At 54.5% G+C, this 25,757-nt stretch overlaps 1 protein-coding gene across 1 annotated transcript; it reads left to right on the top strand.

The window, feature by feature from the left end:
• Positions 1-494: 494 nt before the first annotated feature.
• On the top strand, positions 495-24,445 carry FHAD1 (forkhead associated phosphopeptide binding domain 1). Its single transcript, XM_026862930.1, has 28 exons — positions 495-536; positions 736-942; positions 2,787-3,057; positions 4,224-4,330; positions 4,574-4,804; positions 6,207-6,330; positions 7,127-7,257; positions 8,631-8,696; positions 9,093-9,197; positions 9,640-9,747; positions 10,906-10,989; positions 11,341-11,493; positions 11,878-12,073; positions 13,511-13,581; positions 13,901-14,038; positions 14,930-15,037; positions 15,253-15,342; positions 15,576-15,801; positions 16,694-16,775; positions 17,182-17,297; positions 17,993-18,152; positions 18,476-18,581; positions 19,801-19,936; positions 20,368-20,495; positions 20,873-20,968; positions 21,794-22,014; positions 22,944-23,109; positions 24,147-24,445. The coding sequence occupies exons 1-28, from the start codon at positions 495-497 to the stop codon at positions 24,228-24,230; spliced, it is 3,753 nt and encodes a 1,250-aa protein (XP_026718731.1). The 3' UTR covers positions 24,231-24,445.
• Positions 24,446-25,757: the final 1,312 nt, after the last annotated feature.

Below are 25,757 nucleotides of genomic sequence, written 5' to 3'. Positions count from 1 at the left end.
AAAAATAAGTAATAAAGAGAGAGAAAAGTTCACTGACAGCTTGTGCGGGCCCCTGTGAGTTTTTCTGATACGTGGGGAAATGTTCCTGTGCGTGTCACCCTCTGGCAAGGAGAGCTGTGGCCAGTGCCGGAGCGGAGCTGTGTTGTGCTGCCGGGCCAGTTGCTTGGAAAAAGGGAAAAAAACCAAAACAAAACAAAGAGCCAAACGCACCCAGGAGGGCAGCAGCGGGCTCCAGTGCGGCCGGAGTTTCCAAGGCTACTGCGAGGCTGTGGCCATGCTGCCAGCCGGGGCAGAGCTGCCTTCGGGTCGATTTTGTAGTTTCTAGAGCACGAGTTGGTTGAGATATTCGTGGCTCTGTTGCATGTGTTGGATGGGGGATTGTGAAATGAGGAGTTGGGGGGTTTTTTAATGCAAGCCTTGCAGGGGAAGCAGCTTGGACAATGCAAGCCTTTCTGAGGAGCTCGGAGGGGTGTTTTCAGCTGAAACCCTGCACCATGACGATAGGCAGGCACGAAGGGTCCGACATCGTCCTGCAGGTAGGGGCGAGGAAGCCGACTGGTGTGGAATGGGTGGCGGTTTGGATGTAGGGAGTGGAGTGCACTGGGGCCCATGCAAAGCATGGGGGCTGCTTACGCTGGTGTACAACACGGAGAGGGGGGTTTGGCAAATGAGTAACAAAACCTGAGCCGCTTTCCGGCAGGTTTCCCTGCTTGCCCATTGATTGCCCGCTGCCAGTCCGCAGGTGTAGCAGATCATCACGCAGCCCTCGAATTCCGCGCCTCAGACAACAGCTTTGTCCTTCGGGACCTCAACTCCCCCCACAGCACCTTCGTCAACGGCTGCCAGGTCCAGAATGCGGCCGTGAAAGTGATTCCGGGGGACATCCTGCGCTTCGGCACGGGGGGAGCATCCTTCGAGCTGGTGGTGGATGGGGCTGCCCAGGTAAGGATGGGGTGCTGCTCCCCAGGGAAGGGAGGGGCTATGCTGCTGCCCAGGGAAGGCCCCAAGAGCAGGAACAGGCTCCCAGGCTTGTCTGGGCGATTCTCTGGAAAGGTTCACCGGGGGTGTGGGGGGTGTGGGGGGTGAGTGAATGAAAAGCTTGAGCTCCCTCTGCTGAAGAATCTCGGGCAGTTCAGTAGGGAAAAAATAGTACAGGACAGGTTTCCCAACATCAAGTCGGACGTGAGCAGAGATGTGTCTGGAAAAATGTCCTTTTTCTCTGTTTGCATTTTATCTTTCCTCAAAAGCTACTTACTGAATCACAGCATCATTCAGGTTGGAAAAGACCCTTGGGATCATCGAGCCCAACCATCAGCCCCTCTTACTAGCATTTTGCTTTTGGGTTTTTGTACGGTTAAGGATTGGTAAGTTCCAGTGTTGTTTTGGCTCTTGAGGAATCCAATAAAATAGATACTGAGACAGAGTCCCAAAAAAATGTGTGTGTGGTGTGCCCGGTAGTGGGGGTCGCATTGCCTGGCCTTCTAACAGTGCCCACATACAAATAAAACTGAATTGGAGTCAACCAGTTTGTGTACCCAGATACTGGGGTTGGAGGGCTTGGCAAGATTCCTGGTGTAGCAAGCTGAACTGCTGAATCCAAAGTTGTCCAGAAAGCCTTGGCTAAGAGAAATTTCAAAAATGCTCAGCTGCAGATGAAGCCAGAGCAGCTGGGGTGCCAGTGCTGGTTGGGTAAAGCTAGTTCCTGCTGGAGCAGTGAGCATTTTAATTTTCAATATTATATGTGTAGGATGTGCCCAGAAAAGCAGTTCTGCAGTGTGACACAGAGGAAGCCCTGCGGGTGCCTCTTCATTGCTCTGGGCTCTCTGATCCTCCTTTGGTGGAACAGCTTTGAAGCCTGACCCTGCCGACTGCAGAGCATAAATCACCTCTGCGTTGCACCCTGTGAAGTGTTTATGGTGTCTAATACAGGGAGATCTCTCTCACTCTCAGTACTATTAGAGGAAGGTGTTGTAAAGAGGTAGGAGTCACATCCCTGCAGTGCCTCGGAGCGCAGGACCAGTGCCCGGGAAGGGACAGTGTAATGCTACGGTGAATCCAGCCGTGAGCAAGCGCCCAGGGTAGCATCGCTAGCAAAACCAGCAGGTCTGACACGTGCTCGGGGAGAAGACAAGGTGCCGGAGCAGAGGGGAGCATGCGCTGGGGTCTTTGGCTCCATTGCAGAAAGATGCCAGGATCCCAGCGGGTGTTGGAGGTCTGCATCCAGGCCAGGCCCGAGGCCACGTAGGCAGATGTTTAGTTCAGCCCTTGTAATTGAGGGCTACGTGTAAGCTGATGTACGAGACCTTAATGGTGGCTTGTCTCTACCATACTGGAAAGCTCTGCTCATAAAGAGAAGAGCAGATAATGTCCTAATTATGTGTCTGACAGGCCCAGCGTAAGGTCTGATAAATGCGATGCAAGCCAGGGGTGCAGTGAGAGGCTTTGGATCTGCACGGTGAATGGGCGGAATGACAGGGTAGGACCTGGTGTGTGAGCCGGGAGAGGCATGAAACGAGCTTCCAGATGTCACAAATGACACACAGCGTTAGGGTGGTCAAATCTAGAGAGAGAGGGAAGAGCTCCAAAAGCATCAGATCCCAATAATTTCTTTCGGTTTCAGCAAAATATTTGGGCTTCCTGCTGATATTTGGGCAGTGGAAATTGGAAAGAACTAAAATTCTGCTTCCACTCAGCTCTGTGCCAGGGTTTTATACAACATCTTGCACTCCATCAGGGGCTAAAAAACCTTCCTAAAACCTTGCTGATGTGGCCTTTTTCCACCACAGATCTCCTACCCCCCCGTGAAACGTCGCACCGCGTGGACGGGACAACTCCAGGTGGTTGCGGAGCCCAAACCCTCGACTCCTGCATCTCCTCCCCGCCTCCCCTTGCTGCCAGGGCAGCAGCCCCCCAGCTTTCCCAGCCGCTGGGCTCCCGGAGTGGCTGGCCACACGCCCCACCCGCCGCTGCGGAAGCGACCCATGAGTGCCAGGGCTCGGAGCGTGGCCACCACCATCTCACCGAGTGCTTTCAGTAGGATCTCCACGGTGAGGCCAGGTACTCCCCGCTGCCAGACATGGTGGAGTCCTCTTGGAACAACTCAGCGTTGAGTGGGGTTGATCCAAGCAGAGGCAGTTTTGATGTGAGCTGAGATGTTGACGAGCCGTGCCAGGCACTGGGTGCGAGTTCCCGTCCAGTGGAGCTAATCGGAGACCGTGTGTGGTCCTTGGTGGCATTTGGGCCAGTTAAGAAATGGGCCGTGACATACAAAGGGGAATGTCATTGTCCTCACAGCTGAGACGGACTATTTCCTTTTCCTTTTTCCTTGTGTGTGACTGGGCGAAGGGCGATGACTAACTTTTTCGGCACTGGTGACTCATGCGCCTATTCCTGTCTCCTGTTTGATGTGATGTTTTTTCCTCCTTTGAAGTGCAGTTACTGGCTGCCTCGAGCACAGGAACTTTAAATGAGGTCTATAGTTGGTATACTTCTGAAAATACAGTATGTGATAGTGGTGGAGCAGAGGCAAGGCTCTGGGACAGTAGTGTACAACTAAACAGTAGTGTACTACTAAGAGACTTTTGCCATGAATGTAGCTTGTTATTGCCTGATACACAGTCGGGATGTTTTCCCGGTTTGGGGTTGGGTTGTTTGAGCAGTTGTAAGCAGTACAAAGTCAACAGTGAAGTGCCAAAGTACAGCGCAGAGGCAGTACCACGCAGTCCCAGCAGCGTCACGTAAAGATGTGTGGACAGGCAGAACTTGAAATTACAGTAAAGTAAAGGGAGGGAAGCACGAGCACCAGGTTAGCACAGATTCGTCTGGTTTTTGGGAAATAGAGCCAAAAGGATCTGACTGCAGTGAGCATGGCTAATCCCACATGGAAAGCCATCAAAGAAAGCGTAACTTCTGTCTGCAGGGCTGGGCAGTGCTGAAAAACCAGAGGAGCCTTTCTCGGCTGTGTCTCTGCTGACGTTGAGGTTTTTTTGGTTCCCAGAGGTGTATGATTCCTCTCTGTTGTGCACACTGTTTGCACTGGTGTCTTTTCAGTGCCAGGTAGTTTGTTTCTCTTCTGGCTGCGAACTGAGGTCACAGACTGTGAAGCAGCCCCTGCCTCAGCGTAGTTTTGAGACGAGAGAGAGGGATGCTGCGAGAACCTTCTCTGCTGCCTGCAGCCAGTTCTCATGCTGACATTTGCTGCTGTGCTCTTTGCTCTCTTCCAGTCTCGACCAGTGTCTCAGGTGATGGTGTGAGCGGTGTGGGGGCAGCCCCTTCCCTGGGGACTCAGGACGCAGATTTCCTCCCCCAGGAGAAGGTGATTCTGGGGAAGGTGTGAGGGATGCGATCGCTGTCCTGCTCCTGGGCAGAAGAGCAGGCAAACCCTGCCAAATGGTTGTGTGTCCACCAGCGAGTCCCAGAGGGGTGCAGGAACTGCTGGGGGCACGGCGGGATGTGGGACACCAGGGCAAGCAGGTCTCTGCGGTCGATGGCCACGGGTCAGGACCTCCAGAGCAGGCAGCCCAGCGTCACCGTAACCAGAGAGCGACTGACGGCACCTGAAATCCGCTCGTAGGGTGAAAAGCTTCTGTGCCTGGAGAAGGAAATTGGTCGCCCCTCTGGTTTGGAAGCAGAATCAAAGCAGAAGGACGCAGTGATAAGAAATCTGCAGGATGAGATAGCAATGATGGCAAAGACCCTGGCTCAGGCCGCGGCGAGGAACGAGGTAGAGCTGACCCAGAAGCTGCTCGCCTTCGACCGAGAGCTGGGAGCCAAAACAGAGGAGACCAAAGCCTTGAGGGAACAGGTACCCAGCGCTTTAAGAGGCACCGAGGGGGAAAATACCTCTCTGATACAGATGTATTTTTAGTTTAACACCCAGGTTTTAAGAGGAGCAAGTTGCTTCTTTGAAACCCACGGAAATGAGGAACAGGGTTTTTTTTTCTTCCAGTGGTTTTATTTTGCACATTTGCTCGCTTTCTGTGCAAGTTTCCCTTAAAGAAGCTGGGAAATAAATTTCTCTGTCTGTAGTAGGATCTGTAATGCTGCGGCAGGGAGGGAAACAGAAGCTTAATTGGCTTCTGGGGGGAAAAGGCACACATGGCTACCATGGGCCAGGCAGCTGAGCCGCTTGCTTTCCCCTTACCCCTCTTGCCCCTGGAGCAGACTGGTTGTGTTTGCAGGGGAAAAGGCAGCTCAACCCCTGGACATCTTGCTGAAAATAGGTGACTGGGTAGAGGAGAGAGGGCTTATATTTTTCTTCTCCAGGGATGTGTCATTAGCACGCACTCACACTTTATGAGACCTCAGAAAATGTCCCGGAGAGGCAGTGACAGTCCTCCTGAGTATCTCCAGTGTGGGAAAAGGGTCAATCCGAGGGGTCGGTCTGACACGAGGCACACAGGTCAGCAGCCGGGCATCTTTGTCAGCCCATCCCGGCCACATCCTGCCCTCCCATCTAATCCTGGTTATGAAGGAGGCAGTGAAATGCTTTGGGCTCGTCCTGACTGTCTGTTGTGAAGAGGAGCTTTTGATAAGCAGGTTCCTGATGGAGAGAAGGTGATGAGTTTTGGGGTGCTGTCAGCATTGCTGCTGTTACTGCACTGGGATGAGGCGATGTGCAGTGCCTGTCCTCCCGGCAGCTTTCCTCTCTGACAAAAGCATCTTCCGCCTGCAGATTTGCTCTTTTATACCCTCTAGTAATTGCCTCATGAAACCGGTCATTTGAGCAGTGGGAAGCGTATTTGTGCTGTCTGTGTGGTGATGATATGCCAAAGTGGATAGCACAGGCTGTTCCCTGCTCCTCGTTTCCAGTAGGGACTGCAAAAACTGTCTTTGCAGCAGAAATGTGAATGTGAGTTATTAGCAGCTCCAGATCTGCGTTTGTGGTAATAAATACATATAGCCTGAGCAGGCGATAGGTCTGCAGCGTTTCAGTGTCGCCCAGCCCCAGCCATAGATTCCTGGCATGGCAGACAGCTGGAGACAGTGCTTCTATGTGCCTTTTATGTTAGGATTTCAGCGTGAATGGCCAAAACCAGTCTAAGGTGGTCCTATCCGAAGCAATGACTGCTGAGATTTAGTCAAAGATGCTAAAGAGTAACTCCATCAGTCTGTGACCTGGAAGTTCCAGATTTCCCTCTCTGAAGGGGGCTGTAATAAAGTTAATACTTGATCCGGTGAGGAATGGGGGTGACTGTGTTTTGCAGATCAGCAACCTGCAGAAAGGCTCAAGCCAGGTTTTCAGCCATTCCCTCTACGAAAGGGACCTAGAGATTGGAAGGCTGAGGAAAGAAAGCGAGAAGCTGAAGAGGGACCATGCCTTGGCTTCAGGTATTGTGTCCCTGGAGCTGTGTGGAGGGGCACGAAGCAGTTTGGAACTGGTTCTTGATAATGAGTGAGCATTGGCAAAACTGTCTGGACAACAAATGATTTGTAGCAGCTTGTAGAAATCATCCAACCTCTGTTTCTGTGCCCTGAAGCTCTGCGGGAGTTGCAGGCAGTGTCTGACATGACAAGTGCCCCTGGGGTGAGGGACAGTGTGGGGACCAAAGGCAGGGAGTGATGGGATGGAGAACTTTGGTAGGGAAAAAAGCCTCAAGCACTGATTGCAGGGCAGGCTCTGAGCCGGGGGAAAGCAGTGCTGGTCCATGGGAGGGGGGGAGACCTGCCTCCCACCCGAGCTGCCGCGGGGCTGCACAGGCCACCTCAAACCACAAGCCTTTTCCAGAGGCCTTTATCCCTGCCTTTATCAGGCACAAGGAATGTCGTATGTGCGCAAAATATTGGCTTGGGTAATGCATTCAGATTAGCAAAACTGTTCTGCTCGATTTCATTGCCCGAGATAAGGGAGCAGTATCGCTGCTTGGCAGGGAGGAGGCATCAGAGCCGTGGATCTGACACAGTAAGGCAGCAAAAACAGATCTGTAAGAACTGCTCATCTTTCAGGGAGCATGTGCTGCGAGGCCCCGAGGAGCTTGTTAGTGATGCTGTCACAGAGCAATGTCCAGCACGGCGAGCCAAAAGCTGGCTGGGCTGTCTGAGGCCGATGGTTGTCAAAGGGGGAGGTGGCTGGAGGGCTTTTGCAGGGATGTGCTTGGGTACCCCCTCACCACAGTTGGTTTTACAGGTCTAGTGACCAGCCTGCAAAGGGAGATTGCCAGTAAGGAGCAGAAAATCCAGCAACTCAAGGAAGACGTGGAAAAAATGAAGAAGGAAAACAGAGTAAAGGACAATCAGCTAGCAGTCGTTTCTGCCAAGGTTAACATCCCTAATGATGGGCTCAGTAATTTACAGTCTCATGTCAGGGTTACTGCTGAGAAGGGCCACGCTCCTCTCTGTTAAGGAGTGTAGCGGCTATTTGTGTGCCTGTTTATGGGGGCAGTTGTAAATGCGAGGGTCCTGGCTGGATGCAAATCCGAGTTGCAGAGCCGTACCTCTGGGACGGGGCCGTGGCTGTGCCGAGGTGTCGTGTGAGGTCCCCAGAGCCGTGTCACCTTCCCCAGCCAGATCCCCCCCGCTCTTGTTCTGCATTCAGGTGCTGTGTGCCCTGGATCGCTGTGAGCACAGTAGCTGTTTGTATGCACGAAGCTCCTGGTGCCAAGATCCTCCCGAGGAGCCATGGAAACCCCGTCCTCGCGTGGCTCCCTGCAGCCCAGCCTGCTTTGTCCCTTAAAGCAAGCGGCCTGTGCAGCAGGTTGTTTCTCTGTATTTGCAGCTTCCTCTGCAACTGGCAGAGCTGCATCGTCTGCATAATTAAGCACAGAGTGGGCGCTGCGTGTTGGCTGGCTGACTAGGCACTGTACAGGCAGATTTCAGTGATTCACTGTGAATTTTAAATCATGGAAAAGATGTGTGGGACCCCTGGGGTGCAGGCAGGGGTCACCGCACCTGCCAGCCTGTACCTGGCCCAGCATCCCCCGCCCTGAGCAGCTCTCTGGAAATGAATGACGTGCCTTGCTTTGCCACGGCTCAGCCCTTTGACCGGTGGCAAGGGGATATGTGAGCTCTCAAGCTGCTGTGTATGGGAGGAGAAGCATCCTGCTGGGTGGCTGAGGGCACTTGGTGGCCCGCAGCGCTTGTGTCGAGGAAGAGAGCGCATCCCAGAGCATCCCTCTGTGGTTTTCCCTACTCCATGGATGTGGAAAGCCCCGGTGGGAGGTGGGAGGCTCGTGGGAGAGGCACCCAGGTGCTCAGGGCAGGCAGGACAGCGTCAGTCTCTGAAGCACCAATACCCTGAAACAGAACTGAACGGCACAGTCTGATACAGTGATGATTAGCCTGGAAATGTCTGTTAATGCCATGTTCAGCTCACTGTGGATGTTCCCAAGAAGCATTTATTTTCCTGCATCCTTTCCCCCCATGCCTGTTATACTGTTTTAAAAGGCCAGAGGAATTTGTCAGGTACTCCCTGAAGATGTTTGTCCTTCTCTCAGCCAGGCAATGCTTTAATATGAGCATTTCCAGGTGCAGATACTCTTGTGCTCTCAGTGCCTTGATGGCTCTATCATGGGCACTCAGCCACCCATTAGGTATTTGAGCACTTAGTGAAGTATATGTTGACATTTGCTGCAGAAATGATGGTATCTGCCTGCCCTGATGATTTTTTTTTCCTTGGTTGCTATTCATTCTAGTGCTCTAGAATTAAAGAGGAACTGAAGCATGAACTTGGAGAGAGAGAAGTAATGGCGTGCCGAAATGTGAGTCTCAAGTCATTTGGGGTGATGGAGCATGCGGGAGAGCAGCAACTGTGGGAATGCATCATCAAGAGAATAATTAACTGGGCATTTGAAGGGAGTTGTTTTGAATCCGGCTCCTGTAATAGAAGGCACCTAATGTGCATAACGAACCGGAGAAGCGTAAACTCCTGTAAAAAATGTAACACTGCATTACAATGCAGGAGAATGCTGTCAGAAATAAGATTGAAATGCCACTTGAAAGCCAATCAAGCTGCAGTAAATATAGGTTAGAAGAGAATTCCAGGGTAAACAAAATCGGATAGATGGGGAAAATATCTTGCTTGTCAGTTAAAGTCCTCCAGAGAGGCAATGCCCAGCTCCTCTGGTGACGTTCTCTGCTGTGCTGGGGTCTTACAGCGCATCAGGGAGCTGGAACGCGACGTGGAGGGGCTGCAGGGAGAAGTCCAGAAGTATTGCACCAAGCAGGAGAGCATCCAGATGCAGCTGGCTGAGAAAGGCAAGGTACCTGTCCGGGTGGGGGGTCTGCAGCACGGCCTGGCGAGGGCACGGCAGGGACCTCGGCTGCCTGGCACGGGCAGCAGAGGTGTGAGACGAGGTCAGCAAGCCCCGGGCATGCCAGCTGTATGGGCAGGGGCTCCAAATGTGCTGAGATCTGCCACGGACCCCGAGGGAAGAAGCTAACTCGGGCAGCAAGCTGCCCTATGTGAGCAGTGTGTTGGAAAGTCAAGGATGGATGATGTCCTGGGGACCAAACCCAGGCAAGGAGCAGCGTTAAGATTCTGATACTGCAAACCCCCCCTGCAAAAGGATTGCTGCTGTCTCCTGCTCTTTCAAAGCTGTATTTAAAGTCATTTGACCTAAATAGTGGATAGTTTGGGGTAGAAGCGCTTGTGGCGTGATTTTTGGGTATTGCTTTGATGTGCAAATGCTCTCATCTTTGCAGGCTGAGGAGGAGCTGCAAGAGGCCTGTGCCAGGCAAGCTCTGCAGCTGGAGGAGATGGGGCGCAGGGAGCGCCTGCTGCGAGCAGAGCTGGGGCGGGCCAAGGAGCAGGTAGGGAGAGGCAGGGATGGGAGCATCCTGCTGTCTGGGCTGCAGGCAGCACAAAACCACAGGTTTTCCCTGGGGAAGGACATCGTGCTTGAGTGCGGGAGAGTCCTGAGCACCAAACCCTAGCATGGGGCTTAACTGGTCATCGGGTGCAATGGAATAGGCGTATCCACAAGATTTGTGTAGGCATTGTAGAAGATGTAGTGAGTTTAGTAAGATGCAGAAACACACTATACTCTCTGTCACCATAGTCATGCTCTCTGAGACCCATGCAAACCCTCCTCCATGCCTCGGCAAGGCTGCTCCGGGCAGAGACAGCCCTTGGCAGAATAGCATCATGCTGGATCACCAGGATGAATCCATCTTTTGCACAAGGAAGTTGCGTGTCCCCCCCCCCATTAAACTGCAACACACAGTTTTGCTAGTGTGAATTTGTTGGGAAACCCATTCCATGAAAAAAGAAACAACAGAAAAACGCTATGAGTAGTTTGATGAACATGTGTGGAAAATCACCCCGGTTTTTGTGTGGAGTGGAGCTGAAGGGCAGCCTCAAGCTTTTAAGGGCAGATGAGGACTTTTGGGTCTGCCACGTAGGTTAGCACAGGGACAGCTGTTTGTGGAAGCCCCAGGAGGAGCCAGCACCAGCTGCAATACAGGAGCATGAAGTGCTAACCCTGGCAGGAATGGTTGTCACCTCCTGCAGAGAGGAGGGAGCAGCATCCCCAGCTGTCCCCAGCCTGCCCCACCTGTTTCACAGGAGGAAATAGGTGTCAGCCATGGGAAATCCCCACTGGAGCCTGGGATGGAGCAGCTGCCTGGCTCAGGTGGTCTGTCCTTTGCAATGTAAACCGCCCCCCCATGATCGTAATCCTCCCACAGCAGGAGATGCTCAGGGGTCATGTTGTCCTTGGTGGCGGGGAGCTGACAGCCTCGCCAGGGCATGGTGCTGGTGATCACACCTCGCAGGCAATGTCGTGGGTGTGATTAACCACAGAGCCTCGCTGCTGGCGGGGTGCGAGCCGTCAGGGTCAGAGCAGGGGTGTCAGGGAACCCTCGCCAAGGTGAAATGGTGTGTGAGCTAGAGCGATGGGTAGAGCAGACCAACAGAGCTGATACCAACTATCGGTGATTTTTGTTTTCCCATGTCAATCTCTGCTGTAGCTGGGGTCCTTCAAAGCCCAAGTGATGCGAGTCTGTTCTCCGGCAGCAGCGGGAGTTGCAGGGAAAGCCATGACAGAGCAGCAGGTGAGTTTGGGTGCCAGCACACAGAGACGCTCGGTCCCTCCAAAGCCCAGCATGGCTCAAGTTGGCCGTAGCACCATGCACAGTAACGTCACTAGCATCCAAACTTGTCCAGATCATAAGTTGTGCTGCAGCTATCCCAGGTTAATGACACTGCTCCGTGATGTGTTTTGTCCCCCAAAGCTTGGATGGAGTCGGTGGGCTGCAACAAGGGAGAAGCCCAGAAGGCTGATGTAGCTACCAGTTTGCAGCAAGTCTCAGTCATTTCTCGCTGAGACAATCTACGGTCCCTCAGCTGGAAAAGGGTGTTAATGTAATGCCTTATTCTCCTCTTTCTTTGTTTGCTTTTGCCAGGTGATAGAGAAGGTCAGGCAGCTTTCCGATGAGAATCACCAAAGTCATGAGAGAGAGAAATGTCTGCAGGAGGAATTAAACTCCAGGATCTCAAAGGAAAAGGAGGTGTCTGCAAATGTCGAGGTGTTCAAGAAATCCCTGCAGGAGCTCCAGGTCAGTCCTTGAAATACTGATGGCCAACGACATCCAGGAGCTAAGAGGCACAGGGCATTTTTTTGGCCTGAGGATAGGTCAGAGAAAAGATACTCTTGTGCTTTGGCGCTAGCCAGCACACGGCTCTCCAAATCAGCAAGAGGGGAGTGTAGCCCCAAAAAGTTCTGGTTGGAAAGAACTAGGAGGTGTTGTAGAAGTGTGTCCTTCTCTGGGCCTGTCCAGAGCTGGTCCCACCGAAGACCCTGACCCATGAAGTGAAGTGTTGTACCAAAGTGTTCACGTGGTTGTACCCAGGGCTTTTTCAGAGATGTTGTGTGACTTGCAAAGTCCCAGAAGCCCACTGACTGCAGAGCCTAGCTTGTTGATGAGTTGTGTTTCTTCCAGGCTTGCCTGAGGAGCTCCTGCAGCAGCGAGAGCCTGCGAGGGGAGCTGGGGAGGCTGGAGGCGCTGTGCCTGGATCCCTCTGTCTCAGCCATCGGGATGGTGGTGGTGGAAATGGTGCATGTCCCCCTGTCTTGGCTGGAGGGTGCGGAGCAGCTCCTGGCCAGTGTGGGGATGGAAACGTGCTCCTCCAGCAAAGGTCTGTGTCCCACTGGGTGGCCCTGGGAACAAACCTGTGCCAGGTAGGATGTCCTAGCTAGCCAGCCATCACGGAGAAAGTCCAGCATGAGCCACTGCTTAGGAATGCCAGACCCCCACATTGGTACAAATCTCAGGCAGTCTGGGCAAGTAGGAGACCTGCTCAGGCAGTGTGTGTGCCCATTCCCTGCCTCTGCGGCCCCCGTCACCCTGTGCAGCCAGTGGCACCCACAGGGCTCGGGGGGTTTCTCAGTGGATGCAATGTCTGCACGTGGTGGAACAGTTCTACTGGTATCGTGGTTATTCGCTCAAAGTGGATTTTGCCTTGGTGGCATGTGGGATAGGCTTCTTGGCCACGATTGTGGCCGTGGTGCAGGCTGAGATCTGAACCCCTTTGTCTCGAGGTTACAAATTACTCTGTCTTCCCCTTCCTGTGCCATCTCTCCTGCGGAGCGGCAGAGCGATTGCTGTGTGGAGCTTGCCAAAACTAAGTTGAGGTGAACAGTGCACGGGAAGCGTGGCGACTGTACAAGTGTAGGTCTGTGCCAAAGCATCATGCGTTGCAGAGTGTCACTGCAGAGGGGTAACGGCTCTGAGAGTGGCGTGGGAGGGCAAGTGTCGCTCTGACGGCAGCTCTGCACGGGGCTGCAGGCTGTGCTGGGTGGCAGCGGGGTGCAGCGGCGTTGGCGAGGGCGCGGGAGGAGCTGCGAGGCCGCCCTGGTTAGCAGAGTGGTAATTATAGCACTGGGAGCATCGTGCAGCGATGAGCCGTCCTCAGCTCTGGCAGAAGTGTCAGGCTTAGAGAAGACGGGGTGACGCAGCAAAAATGGGTGATGGAGTGTGACAAGGAAAATAAGTCTCCTGGTGGGAACAGGCATCTGGGCTGTGTGTGCAGTCATGTTCCCTTCCAGAGATGTCTCAGCAATAGCAGCGATCTCCCAAGGGTGGGAATATGCTGGAGTTCCAGTAAGTGCAGAGTGAAACCCCTCAGCTGGCCCCTAGGAGACTTTTCCAAGGTAATCTCTGAGCCTGAATCTCATAGCAAGAGGCTAGTGAGGGTCTCAAGACTTGTGAGGGTCTCTGGATGCAAGGCAGAACTGCTGCCCACGGGTCTTTCCTTCCCCAAAAGCTGAGAACAGCACATCCACTGCCCCAGCTTGGGAGGGAAACCTCTGTCCAGTGTTTTCTGAGTGTCCCAGTGAGCCTGGGGGGTGACTGTGTGGGAAGTTAGTGGTGCTCCCTTCTCCCAGCTGCCTATGGAGGAACAGGGACCTCCCCCATCAGGCAAGGGGCTGAGCACCCAGATTGAACATCAGCAGTGACCAAAACAAGTTTTGCAAGGAGGCAAACAGCATCCCCAGGCCTCCGAGGATGCTCCAGGTGGTAAACATGGGCTGCATGAGCCCCCCAGACAGCGAGATTCCCTTGGCTTTTGCAGGGCTGTTGGCTGCTCTCGAGAGCCTGCTGCAAAACAGTCAGGAAACTGCAGAGAGGAATCGGATGTTAGAGGTAAAAAAATGCGTATGTACATCAGCGGAATCGATCTGGGATCTTTCTGTTGGTAAACACGAGCCCTAAGCAAGTCGGTGTGGGACCCGAACTGGGGATGTAGAGTAGCAGAGGTCCCTGGGTCTGCAGTAAACACAGGGGGATGGGTAAGATGGAGCCCACTGTCAGCGTGTCAGTGCCCATACACCTGGTGTGGCAAGGATGGAGGGTACGTCTCTTTTTTTGAATTGCTTGTGCATGAATGTACACGGGATGTTTATTTCTGGCCCTGCCCCAACACGCTCCCTTTAACACCTCAGTATCTGCTGTTTCCCCACAGGCCCAATTAGAGAGGGTCCAGGAGTCACAGGCAGCTTTGCTGCAGGAGCTCGTGAAGGAGCTGGAAGCAAAACACGAGCAAGACCTACAGATAAAAATCAAGCAAACAATCTCAGAAAAAGACAAGGAGAACAAAGAGGTATGATGGCATGGTGGTTTGTTAGGACAGTGACTGTTAGGCAGGAAAAATAAGTGCCTGTAATAGCGTTGCCTAGTGAGAGGAAGAAGTCTGTAGCCCTGAATTGTCTCAGCGTGGTCCCAAGAGCCTGGATATCAGCTGTCCTCGGATACTGATGTTTTGAACTCCACAAAGTAGCCACGGTGGAACTGGAAAGCATCTGTGGCTAATGGCAGGATGCGCTGCTGCCACTCAATCCCTGGGAGAAACAGCAAACAAGGAGCATCAGAGAGATGCATCAGCTCAGGGAGACCTGGCACGGTCTGTAGTAAATGGAATGCAAGTGCGGGCTGGCTTCCTAGCAAGCCTTGTACTCCCTTCCTCACGCTGAACTCCTTTTAGGTCTGTTTTGGCTGGAAGAGTATATCCCCTGCGGAGCAGGGGGGTGGCCGGTGGGTGGGCTCCTGCCAGGTCCCCCTCGGTCCCGGGAAAGCCCCGGCCGTCGAGCCGGCAGCGCTGGGGTGGGACATGCTTAGTCAATGTGAGCAGGTGTTTTGCTGTGTCTGTGTGTTGTGATGGGGGCAGCATATCATCGTGGGCTTGCCGGACAATTTCTAGCATGCTTCAGTGTCTGTTGCTCTGGGAATGGTTGTCTCCTGGTGTCAAGTTTTCTGAGGAGGCAGGTAAGGAGCAGCAGAGCTCCTCCTCGCTGCTCTCTGCTCTACCTTTCCCCAGGCGCTCTTGTCCCCTCCCTCGCTGAGTTTTCTTGTGTCCTGCCAAGCTTTTCTCCCATAACGTGCCCCTGCTCCAGAGCAGTGACCCTCCTGCTCGCTTTCCTCGTTGGAGTCGAGGCCTTTTGCCTAATGATACGATTTTTTTTCTGTCCTGAAACTGTGGGCTGTCAATTCTCAGATTCTAGAGAGCACTGTCGCCAAGGAGAAGGACAAGTGCAAGCGATCTGTGGAGGAGGAACAGAAGAAGATCCGAGACCTGGAGAGCCACCTGAGAAGCATGACTGAGGTCAGTGGCACACATGGGAGGTAAAACAGACCTGCTCACCCTTGGAATAAAGAAATCTGAAAGTGCTCTGGAGCATGGTGGTCCCTTTGGTCAGGGGTCATCAGTGGACTGTGGGTTTTTCCCCCACAGGTACATGTAGATGCATATCTGCAGAGACAAAGGTGGATCCCCTCAAGCTTGTTAACTTCTGAATTACTGCTGATTTCCTCGTGTAGGCAATGTCAAGGAAGTTGGAGGAGCAGGAGGTTACAGACTGCAGACTGAGAGAAGCCGCGCACAAGCTGGAGGAAGCCGCAAGGCGAGAGGTAGTTCCTACAACCCCCGTGTGCAGGCAGAGGACGTGGTGTAGATGCGGTTTTGGGGAAGAAGCCTTCCCCAGTCCCTACCGAGGAGGGGACAGGGCCCTGCAGCCTCCCTGCTCCCTGAAATCCTTCCCTTCCCTCTGTCCTTCTGCCTGCTAGCCAGGCCAGATGTTGCTGATTCCCAAAGGAAAACACGTGCAATGCTTCCAACCGAGATCACACCTCTTGTTTCCTAGCTGGCGTTACAGCAGCAGGTCCTCACGCGAGATGAGCAGCTCAAGACCGTGCAGGAGGAGACTGAGTTACAGAGGCAGAAACTGCAGGGAGAAATAGTGGAATATAAAGAGCAGAGCAAGCAGCATTCTCTGACGATTGTGGCTTTAGAGGACAGGTTGCTGGAGGCCAAGCAGCAGCAAAAGAAACTGGAGGAAGAAAACGCAGCGCTTGTGGAAAAAATGGAAGGTAGGTAAGGGTTGTGTGGGGTGACTCGGCACTGGGCACCTTCTCAGTCAACATCAGATTTATACAGAGATGGAGTAGTGCCTTTGCTGCTACGGAAAGTGTCGTGTAAGACGTTGGTTTGATGTTTACATGCAGGATGAGCTCCACAAGTCCCTGAAGAAGCTATTTCACAGGGGCTTGCAGGATATTGTTCTGTGGCTTTGGGAACTGTGGGAGTCATAGACACGGTGCAGACAGGGCTCTCCCACTGGAGAAGGGCTCTTGGCCCTCTGAAATGATGAGACCGGAGCACTTTGGGCTGCACCCAGGCATGAGTGACCCTGAGCAACGGGAAGGGTGTAAGGAACTGTCTAAGCACTGTTGTAACTGGAGCCTAAGAGACACGGGTTTCCCAAAAAGATGGTCCTCAGCCTTCAGAGCTGTTTCAGTTTGAGGAGGAGGAGGCTGAAGGGAGCCCTCATCCCTCTCTGCAGCTCCTGACAGGACATTGCAGAGAGGTTGGTGCTGGGCTCTGCTCACAGGGAATTAGTGACAGAACAAGAGGGAACGTCTTGAAACTGCAACAGGGGAGGCTCAGACTGGGCATGAGGAAAAAGCTTTTCCCAGAAAGAGTGGTCAGAGAGTGGAACAGGCTGCCCAGGGAGGGGGTGGAGTCCCCATCCCTGGGTGTGTTTAAGGGTTGTTTGGATGAGCTGTGGGGGGATGTGGGGTAGGGGAGAACTTTGTAGAGTCGGGCTGAGGGTTGGACTCGATGTTCCCGAGGGGATTTTCCAACCTGAATGATTCTGTGATCCTGATTCTGTGAAGGAAAGGATACACGTAGCAGAAGCAAGCAGCCCAAATGTGTATGTGTTACAAAGAAGTAATTGGCCTTTGTTCTCGTGTTCTGTAGGATTTCAGGGTGATGCCCGCCAGTCAACATCGGGACCTTGTCTGGAGGTTTCTCCTGCAGCCAAGTGCCATGGTTGTCTGAGGTAAGCAGCACTTGCTGGTGGTGCTCTTGGTCAGAGGGAGAAGAGCAGTTCTTGCAAGGGCAGCTTAAGGAAGACCAAGGATCTAACAGCAACTTGTCCTAAGATCTTTTTTTCTGTGGTGGTGAAGAGAGTCCTTTCGCTAGGCTGAGATAGTCTTAAGTGCATATAGGTCTGAGTGATGCCGAACAGCATGCGCATGATCTGCCGTCCCGCCCAGATGGCTCCGGGTAAGACAGAGTGAGTTGGTAAGTTCCAGACACCACAGGCATGAACCTAGGGGACTGAAAGGTGGTGGAAAAAGTAATGTGTACGTATTCATCATGAGACACAGCTCAGGAAGGCACGCGCAGGTTCTGTGAAACGAGTCTTCAAAATGACCTGTCAGACTGGCAATTATCTTTCTCAGGAAATTCAGGGAGGAGCTGGCGGCGGTGCAGAGCACGCTCCTGTCCAAGGAGGCTGTCATCGCCAGGCTAACCAAAGAGCTTGTGGAAACCAGAGCCAGGATGTCAGACATGAGAGGTGGGTGAACCGTACAGGGTGGTTTCCATCTTGCCATCCCTCTTCCACACAGTAACAAGGGAAGGTACTGGTGGGCACATCCAGGTGATGGGAAATAGATGTCACAGTCCTAAAGCCATGCTGTTGCCCTGCTCAGGGCAGAGCAGGTGGACCATTCCCTTTAGGTAGGTGAATTCCTCCCTGTCCTCGGCTAAGCGATAGCCGTGATGATGAGTGAGGGTAACCAGGTGGGCAGAGTGGGCAGAAATGAGCCTGAGCCTGAGAACTGAGGCATGTTTGTGGCTTGCTCTCAGTGCCTGTAAGGGTGCGATGTGACCATGGGGACTGAGGCTATGAGAAATATAAGGAGTTAAAAGTCTGAAAGTCAGAAAATGCTGGTGACCCTGCTGTTCTCAAATCTGAAGGAAAATTACTGTAGCAAGTGATGACTCTGGAGTGTACACCCCTGCAAAGAGACTGGCCTTGCACTGTGAACAAGGAAAGTGAGGTCTCTTGGTGCAGCATGGCATCCAAAGGCTTCTATTGAGGGTAGGGCAAGGGTCTGTGGGGACAAGCTCAGTTATTGCTGGCAGCCCCCACAGGTGCTCTGGGGAAAGGGGACACATCATGAACGTTGTCATTTTGCTGAGAACCGCAGATCCCTTGGGGCTGGGTGACAAGACGGCCAGAAACCCACAAAGCTGTTGTGTGCCTAGGGGAGCTGAGCGAGGAACAGAAGGTGGAACTGGAGCAGAACCTGAGCCGGCTGGAATGCCAAGAGCAGGAACTGATCCTGCTCAGAGAGAAGCTATCCCAGATGTCCAGCCTCGTGGAGAAGAAGGATCGAGCCCTGAAAGCAGCAGCTGAAGAGTTAAGGTACGTGCCACCGTGACCTGATGCTCTGCAAAAGCTGCTCTGTCGATTGCCAGCAGCCGATGGCATTTTGGTGTCTGCCCGGGAGCAGACGGCGTGTGTGAGAGCATCAGAATGGAGCTCAGCCATGTTGTCTCTATGGAAGCGCCACGTGAACTGAAACAGGGGTTTAGCGGAGCTCATGCCTGTGGACGTGTAACTAAGGGAATGTGCCCACCCACGCCATGGTAGTCATCGGCGGGTGCCCAGGGTGTTGCTCTCCGCAAGCTGTTTGGGCAACTTTCATCTGTCACGGTGTCCCACGGCGGTCTTGTCTCTTGGCACAGGCAAGCCCAAGCCCGCTGCCAGGCACAGGATGCCTCCCAAGAAACGGCAGAAAAGCCAGAGGATGCTCCCGGGACGCCAGTGCAAGGGGGTGAAGCCTCCAAGAGGGTAAGTGCACAGGGAGGTCTGGGTCTGCTGAGTATCGATCGCGCACACGGTGTTTCTCAGCATCGTGGCGAGACGTGGCAATGCCCGGCCAAGCCTCGTATCAGGCTGCGGGGTGGCCATGTGGCCATGCTGCTGTGCAGGCATTGCCGCCGACTGTCGAGCTGATGTTTGTGCAGCACTTCGCAACCCTGAAGTGATGTGTGTGCTAATGGCTGCGATAATTGCCAATTAGAAGCGAGAGCAGCAAAAGATCTGCAAGCCTCCCTTCCTTAACCCAACCCCACTGAAGCTATACCTGCGACCCAAAAGCAGTTGAATGTGCAGGAGCTGGGGTAGCTTGTTGCACAGGACTGGAATAAATGTTCTTTTTTTTTTTTTTTTTTTTTAACTCCTTTTGATTTCCCTGGTGCTAGAAATGGGAAGAACGCAAAGGTGGTTGCAGCAGCAGATGGAGGGACTGTAGAGATTGTACAGCCTGTCCCGCAAGAGTGGCAGACAGCCTGCCAGCGTGAAAGGCTGGGTGTGTGGGGGCCAAGCGGTGACTCAGAGCCAGATGACGAGCGGGAGGTATCGCCTGTCCTGTTCTGCACAGAGTGATGGAGGGGGAGCGCAGAGCGCTGGAGGCACAGCCCAGCGAAGCCGCGCTCCGGCACCAAACCGCCCCTCACTACGTGGGGCCAGGGGGGCCAGAGCTGAGGATGGGCCCATCCCGTCCCAGATTTTTGGATGGTTGTCATGATGTAGCAAGCTGGATGGGGCTGGAATAGGGGAATGCAAGTGTCTGTGTGCATGAGTGTAGTTTAAAAGAGAATAATGCGTGAGATCCTGTATAAACACAGGCCTCAAACTGTATCGGTATTTGTGTGTAGAAGACAGTAAATGCTCAGTGGTAGCACAAACTGCCAGAGAAAAATGCTGACGTGGCTGTTCAGAGCCACGCGCCATCCTGCTCACAAGTCTCTGGAGAATTTGTAGAGCTCATGGCCCCACCAGGGTGCAGCTGCTGCAGCGGAGCAAGAAAGGAGTCTCTGATGTGGCTCTTCTACCCCTCAAATCCATGGAGAGGGTGTAGGGTGAGACGCTCCATGGGCTTTGCTTTTGGCATGTGCCAAGCAACCAGCATCTTCAAGCAAGGCTGTGTTTTAAATCAGGTTTAAGCTGAGCTTGTGATTGAGCCAGATGCAGGCTGGGTGAGAACTGCCTGGGCTGTTTCTTCCAGGAGCCGGCCTTGGACTTGGCCAACCTCGGCGCAAAATGCCGAGGCCTCAGGCACGAGGAAACGATCCGGCGCCAGAAAGAAGGCTTGGCCGAGCTCCGGGAGAGGATAAAGATGCTGGAGAAGAGGCAATCCTCGGGTAGGCGTGGCTGTCCCTCTAAAGGGAAGATGTGTCCGTGTGCCCTTGATAGATGCTGGAGTCTGCTGGTGGGGCACGCGACGCGAGGGAAGGAGCTGTGGTGGGGCTCGGGCCCTTCGCTTGCAACAGGCTCAGGCTTCTCCCTTGCAAAGGCAGCTCTCCTGTGAGTGTGCAGTGCGTGCAGGTGGTGGGAAAACATCTCTGAAGAAACCATCTGAGCAATAGGTGTGAATCCTACTTGCATAGAGAAAACACTCGGACAGGGACGTGGGCAGGGAAGGCTGGTGCAGGGTTTGCTCTGGAGCCTGTGTGTCTCGCCATGCACGATCTCCATGAGGGGAAACGTGGCAGACCTTGAAGAGGCTGAGCTGTGAAGCCACGTCACGTCACACAGAGTGGAACAACGTGGTGGGTGGGTTTTGTACCTCCAGCTGCTGCCAAGGAGGGTCCAGAGCCACTGATGGTCCTGATGAAAGATTTCCCAGAGAAAATAGTCCAGAAAACAGGTCACAAGGGGGAACCTGCGCCCGTGGCAGGAACAAAACTGAAGGCCAGCAAGGTGAGAAGGTGATTTTTGGTTCATGGTGCTTGTGGCTTCATTGGGGAAGTGTTCCCTGGAACGGGGAGAATTAGGCTTTCAGATACACTAAACAAGAAGCTGGGGGGAGACAGGGAGGTGCAAGATCTGGCAGTGTGTAAAGTGCAGCTTAAGGGAAGGCAGCGCTGGTGGAGGGTCCCAGCTCCTGTCAGGAGCAGCCTGTGGCCCAGCACCGCTGGCACAGCTGCCCAGGGATGCCACAGGCCAAGCGGGGCGGGAGGCTTTGCGCTGCAGCAATACCGGGGCAGTGTCTCTGTGTGGTGAAAGGGAGGCTTGAGGCAGCTCAACCCAAAGGCGGGAGAGCTGTGGGCTCTGTTGGTCTTTCGCTGTCTGTGCAGGTTCCTGGCCATGTTGCTAACGGGGGCTTGCACGGAGCTGCTGATGGGGCAGCCAGCTCGGAGATGGCTGATGCAACAGACGTCGGCGAGAAGATGGTACATCAGCAATAGATGTGTTAAAATGGTACCCAGCACTTGTAGAGGGTAGATTGTTTTGAAAGGCATTTCAGAAGGAAGTGATTGGCATCAGGGCTCCACAGGAATGTGGTTGAGGATGAACTGCATATTGCAGGAGCCAGGGTGTGCTGGGCACCTGCTGGGATGTCCCAGGACCCCAAAATGTGCAGTGGTGCATCCTTCTCCCCTTCTCACCTAAGGTCTTCGGGGGTATTCTCTCAGGCAGGCAGGGCTGATCCTCAAGGAGAGGTAAGGTTGGTGAGAACAGAGGCCTTGGCCAACTTACACGCCTGCTAAATGATGCGAGAGTTGCTGCAGAGAGATGGAGGTGGCTGCTGGAGGGGGCAGCCGTTGGTAGCACAGCGGGTGGGTTGTGAAAGTGGGTCTCTTCCCTCCAAAAAGGGCAGAAAAATGTCCAGCGGGGAAAATGGATCATGCTGAAAAAGGAAAAATCCACCCCCAAAGAGTCGTGCGGCTGGGAATGGAACGCCAGGTGTGAAAGGGGCTGGTCTGGAGCTCAGGTGTGCTCTGGTGCGGTGTGTCACCTCTCTGAGTGCCCCCAAGCAGCATCCCCAAGGCATGGGTGAGCCACAGCCAGCCGTATTTTTAGGAGTGCTCAGAAAAGCTCGCCCAGGGAAAGCACTCATGGAAATAAAACAAAGGGGAAGGCATGCCGTGGTTTCCTGGTGATGTTTTCATCTCCTCAGTAGAGCAGAATGGAAGCAGATGGCTGAGCAGTGTGATGTTATGTGGCGGAGGAATTGGCAGGCCTAGTAAATAATGCATCCCCTATTCTTCCCACAGTACCTTGACGTAATTAGTGCTCTGGGAAGCCTGATGAAGGTGAAGGAGCTGTCAGGAGTGCAGTCTCTGAAGCACCTTCCTCAGGAGGAGAGGGAAAAAGCAGGACTGCAGAGACGGAAGGACCTGGAGCTGCTGTACGATAAGATCAGGAACCTGAAGAGTCGCCTAGAGAGAAAAGAAGAAATGTTGAAAGATTATGAGGCCAGCATGGAGCAGCTCAGGTACCGAGCGGCAAGGTGGCCACTACTGGCCACGGGCTTGAGTGAGACCGAGTCCTGGAATGCAAAGTGATGGGGAACTCAGGGAAAGGGGTGGTGTAGGCCCTTGCCAGGTTGTGTCAGGTCTGCCTGGGACCGGTCACGTTGTGGCCACAGTATAGAAAGTGTTAGGAGAAACAGAGAAATGTCCTCCTGGCTCTCTGCAGAGGTGCCTCGCAGGGCCCTGAGCAGGGTCAGCTGGGGAGAGCTTGGCAGCCTCCCTCGAGCCCAGGACAGCAGTGGCATCGTCCGGGCTGGAGGGAGAGTGTCACAGGAGCGAGGGGTGGGAGCCGATGGGAAGGGCTGGATCGAAGGTGATGCTCCCGCTCCACGAGCTGCCGCACGAGGCTGTGTGTTAGAGAGCAGGAAGGAACCCGTGGGTGCTCTTGTGCAAGCCCTGCTGCCTCTCGCTGCACAAATGCAGAAGTCGTTTTGCCCACAGGACCGGAAAAAAGCGATGTAGAAAGATGTTTCTGGGCTGGTGTAAATATGCCACCGTATTCAGAGTAGGCAAGAGGTCTGATAGGGATCTCCAAGCCAGCAGTGCTGACACAGCCACCCAGAGTCCCTCTGTGGGCTCCTACACCCAACAGAAGGGCTCACAGCCATCAGCGCGGGAGGAAGCCTTGAAGAGGTGGCATCTTGGTCTCAGCAAAGGCAGGAGGAGAGGGGTTTGTCTGTGTGGAAGGAATCGGAGCAGGGAAAAGGCTTGCGAAAATGTGTGCAAGTCCCCGCAAGGTGTTAGCTGCTCTGATGTCCTTCAGTGTCACCCCGTGGCGTGGGGGGCTCTAGGAGAGACACAAGCACAGTTGGGTTTTCTCAAAAGCCATCTCTCCCAGCTGGGGACTGGGGGGTCGACACAGGTGGCAGTCCCCCCGTCCTGTTTCACACAGGCTGAGCCAAGCGTCCCTGCAAAGGTGCCAGGAGGAGATGTCCAAGCTAGAAGATGAAGCCTACAGGGAGGCAGAAGAGAAGGCCCTGCTGAGAGAGGCTCTGGAGAGGACACAGCTCCAGCTGACCCAGGAGAAGAGGCTGCTGCGAGCGGCCAAGCTGCACAAGGTGAGAACACAGGAGAGGGCAAAGCCCCCGAGGACACCAGGAGCCCCAGGAGCCAAACGTCCCCGTGTCCGAGCGTTCAAAGGCAGGTCACGGTGATCAGCGGGAGCCTCCGTGTTCAGCGAGGTGCTTCCACCAGTGTCCGCCCCGACGGTGTAGGGAGGCGCAGGGGATGCTGGCACAGCCTGGACGCTCGGCTGTTGGTAAGGTGCCCGAGGCAAGTCCTGTAAGTAGAAGGAAGGTGACTCCCGGTGTTATCTCAAGCTTTGCAGAGGATAAGGTGAAGGAGCCTCCAGGCTGTGCCCGTTCGCCAGCAGGCAGGGTTGGGAAGGCACAGCAGCCTGCGGGCCCTTGGTCGCATGCAGTGGAGGTGAGGTGAGGAGAAGCAAGTGTGCAAAGGAAGGGTCTCCCCTCACAGGAGCAGACGTGTGATTTTGCTCTCTCAAAATGAGATGACTGCTCAGGAGGCGTTTGGTAAATGAAGAGCAGGGGTTGTGGGGAGAGACCCCCAGGGCATCAGCGGGCTGAAAGTTGAAGGAGTATTGTTGGTTCTGGGGATGCCTCTCTTGGGTGGGGGGCACCTCTGGGGTGTGCTTACCGCAGCCAGAAAGGCACAGGAGCCCAGCGTGGAGTCAGCAGGAGCCGAGCACCCCGTGTAATGCTCTTATCTAGCTTTTGTGATCGGTTAGCAACACATTGTGGCACAGTTTTCTGTCTTTCGGGTACTGGGGGTGACTGTGCCTGTCTGCAACAGCGGCGGGGCAGACGCCAGGCAGAGAGCTGGGAGCTCTGTGTGATACCCAACTCCTGCGCTTTAACCAACAGCCAGCTCCCTGGGCATCCCGGGGCCCTGCTGCTCACCCGGGCTCGGCTGCACGGCGGCATCCCTGCTGCCGAAGCTGGAGGGTGATGCATGCATAGGCAGCTGTTTGGGCCACGTCCTAGGGCAAAGGGAAGGTCACACCATCCTCCAGGCAGTGTTAAGGCCATGCTGAGCTCTCGCAAGCTAGTGTGGTGTTCGATGTGTCTCTGTTCTGCAGCCTGGAGCCAAGAAGCCTTTCTGCTCGGGCAAGCTGAAGGCCAAAGAGCACACGGCAGAAGATGTCAAGATGGGAAGCACGTAGGAGAGGCACCACGTGGGCATTTTGTAGGCGAAGGTCTGCAGTAGGAATGTGTCATCGCACTGTGGACTCTAATGTTGGACGTGGTGTGAGGTGTGGGTGCGTTTGGAGGAGCCTCTTGGTATCCTGTAGCTCCTGGGCACACCGGTGTGACTGTACAGACCTTATTTTCCTGTAGTCTATGTCCCATCCTGCATGGTGGGGTTTACAGCCATAGGAAAGGTTGTTGTGGATACAGCCCAATGTGTACATGTGTGTGAATACAGCCCAGCATCTACAGTAAACGTGTGAAGCCAGTGGAGTGGGGTCTGTCCTGTCCCTGCTGAAGTGGCCTCGAGCTCGTGAAGCCCAACGCGGCTTGAACGGTCCCTTGCACTTGCAGCTCCCGTGTCCTCCTGTCCCCGCAGTGCTGGGGGGAGGTGGAGGGTGAGGCACGACGCAGCGTGGAAATGGAGCACCCCGGGAACACCGGAGCTGTGGCGAGCTGCCGTGTAGTCACGGGAAGGGGAGAACGAGGATGTGACAGCAGCAGCGTGAGAGGGAGCCTGGAGAGACAAGAGCAAAGCCCTGGTCGGTTGGGACGGGCCAACGATGTGGGCTCGCTTGCCCGCCAGTGGTTGCCATTGAACACAGTCCTGCTGCTGTTAGCGAGGGCGAGAGCCAGGCCCTGGTTTCTGGGGAGCAGCGGAGTTTTGGGGAGGGAAGCCTCTGAGGGGAAGGGGCAGCTCCAGCACAGGCCACCCCTGCAGCCGCTGCGCCTTTGCATCGCTCCGCACGTCCTCGGCAGCTCTCTTCAGCGGAGGATAATCTGAATGTGAACGAAACCCCGTTGGGGTTTTTTTGGTTTGGTTTGGCGTTGGTTTTTTTTTAAATTTTAATAGGACAAAAAGGTCTGAAAGCAGCACAGAGGGGTTGTGGCTGGCTGACGCAGGAGCCACGTCAGGCAGAGCCTCCCCGGGGCTGCCGGGCACCCGGGGGCACACGCTGGCCTGGCAGCAAGGAGGGAACAGCGAGGACCTGGGCACCGGCAATCTCAGGCAGCCTGCCAGACCACGGGAAGCTGCCGGTGACCCGCTAACAGCTCCCCAGAGCATCACCCGGGATTGCTTCTGCTTCCGTGCGGCACTTGGCAGGAGAAACCCCCAGGACGCTGCCAAACCTGCTGCTGATCCCTGGGCCGGGAGCCTGAGCACACGCTCCCCTTGACTGCCGCAAGGGTAACAAACAGGCCACCGTGCTAAGCTCACGCAGGACCACTCCCTCATCACCCCTTGGCCACGACACACCTTCCTCTTGGTGGAGCCAGCAGCTTGCCCAGCTCCCGGGGGTTTGGCATCGCGCAGGCACTCCCGGCAGCCCCTGCCTGTTGGGCTGTGGGGATCACAAGCCCACCTCGAGCAGCCACCACCACCTCCCTATGACACCCCCAGGTGACAGCTCCCACCTGCCCAGAGCCGCTCAGCATCCGTGCTCCAGCCTCAGCCAGACGCCCGGACTTGGCTAAGAGATGAGGGTGCATCTCTGTTCATG

This window comes from Athene cunicularia (assembly GCF_003259725.1).
Source record: "Athene cunicularia isolate RWA chromosome 21 unlocalized genomic scaffold, athCun1 chr21_part1, whole genome shotgun sequence".
In the NCBI taxonomy this organism is placed as follows: Eukaryota; Metazoa; Chordata; class Aves; order Strigiformes; family Strigidae; genus Athene; species Athene cunicularia.
This window is presented reverse-complemented; position numbering and strand designations above follow the sequence as displayed.

Excerpts from the sequence above, each read along its gene's own strand:
- FHAD1 (XM_026862930.1), top strand. The coding sequence starts at position 495 with ATGACGATAGGCAGGCACGAAGGGTCCGACATCGTCCTGCAG. Across the intron at positions 4,805-6,206 it reads CCAAAGCCTTGAGGGAACAG|ATCAGCAACCTGCAGAAAGG; the intron begins GTACCCAGCGCT and ends TGTGTTTTGCAG. Across the intron at positions 15,343-15,575 it reads AGGAAGCCGCAAGGCGAGAG|CTGGCGTTACAGCAGCAGGT; the intron begins GTAGTTCCTACA and ends CTTGTTTCCTAG.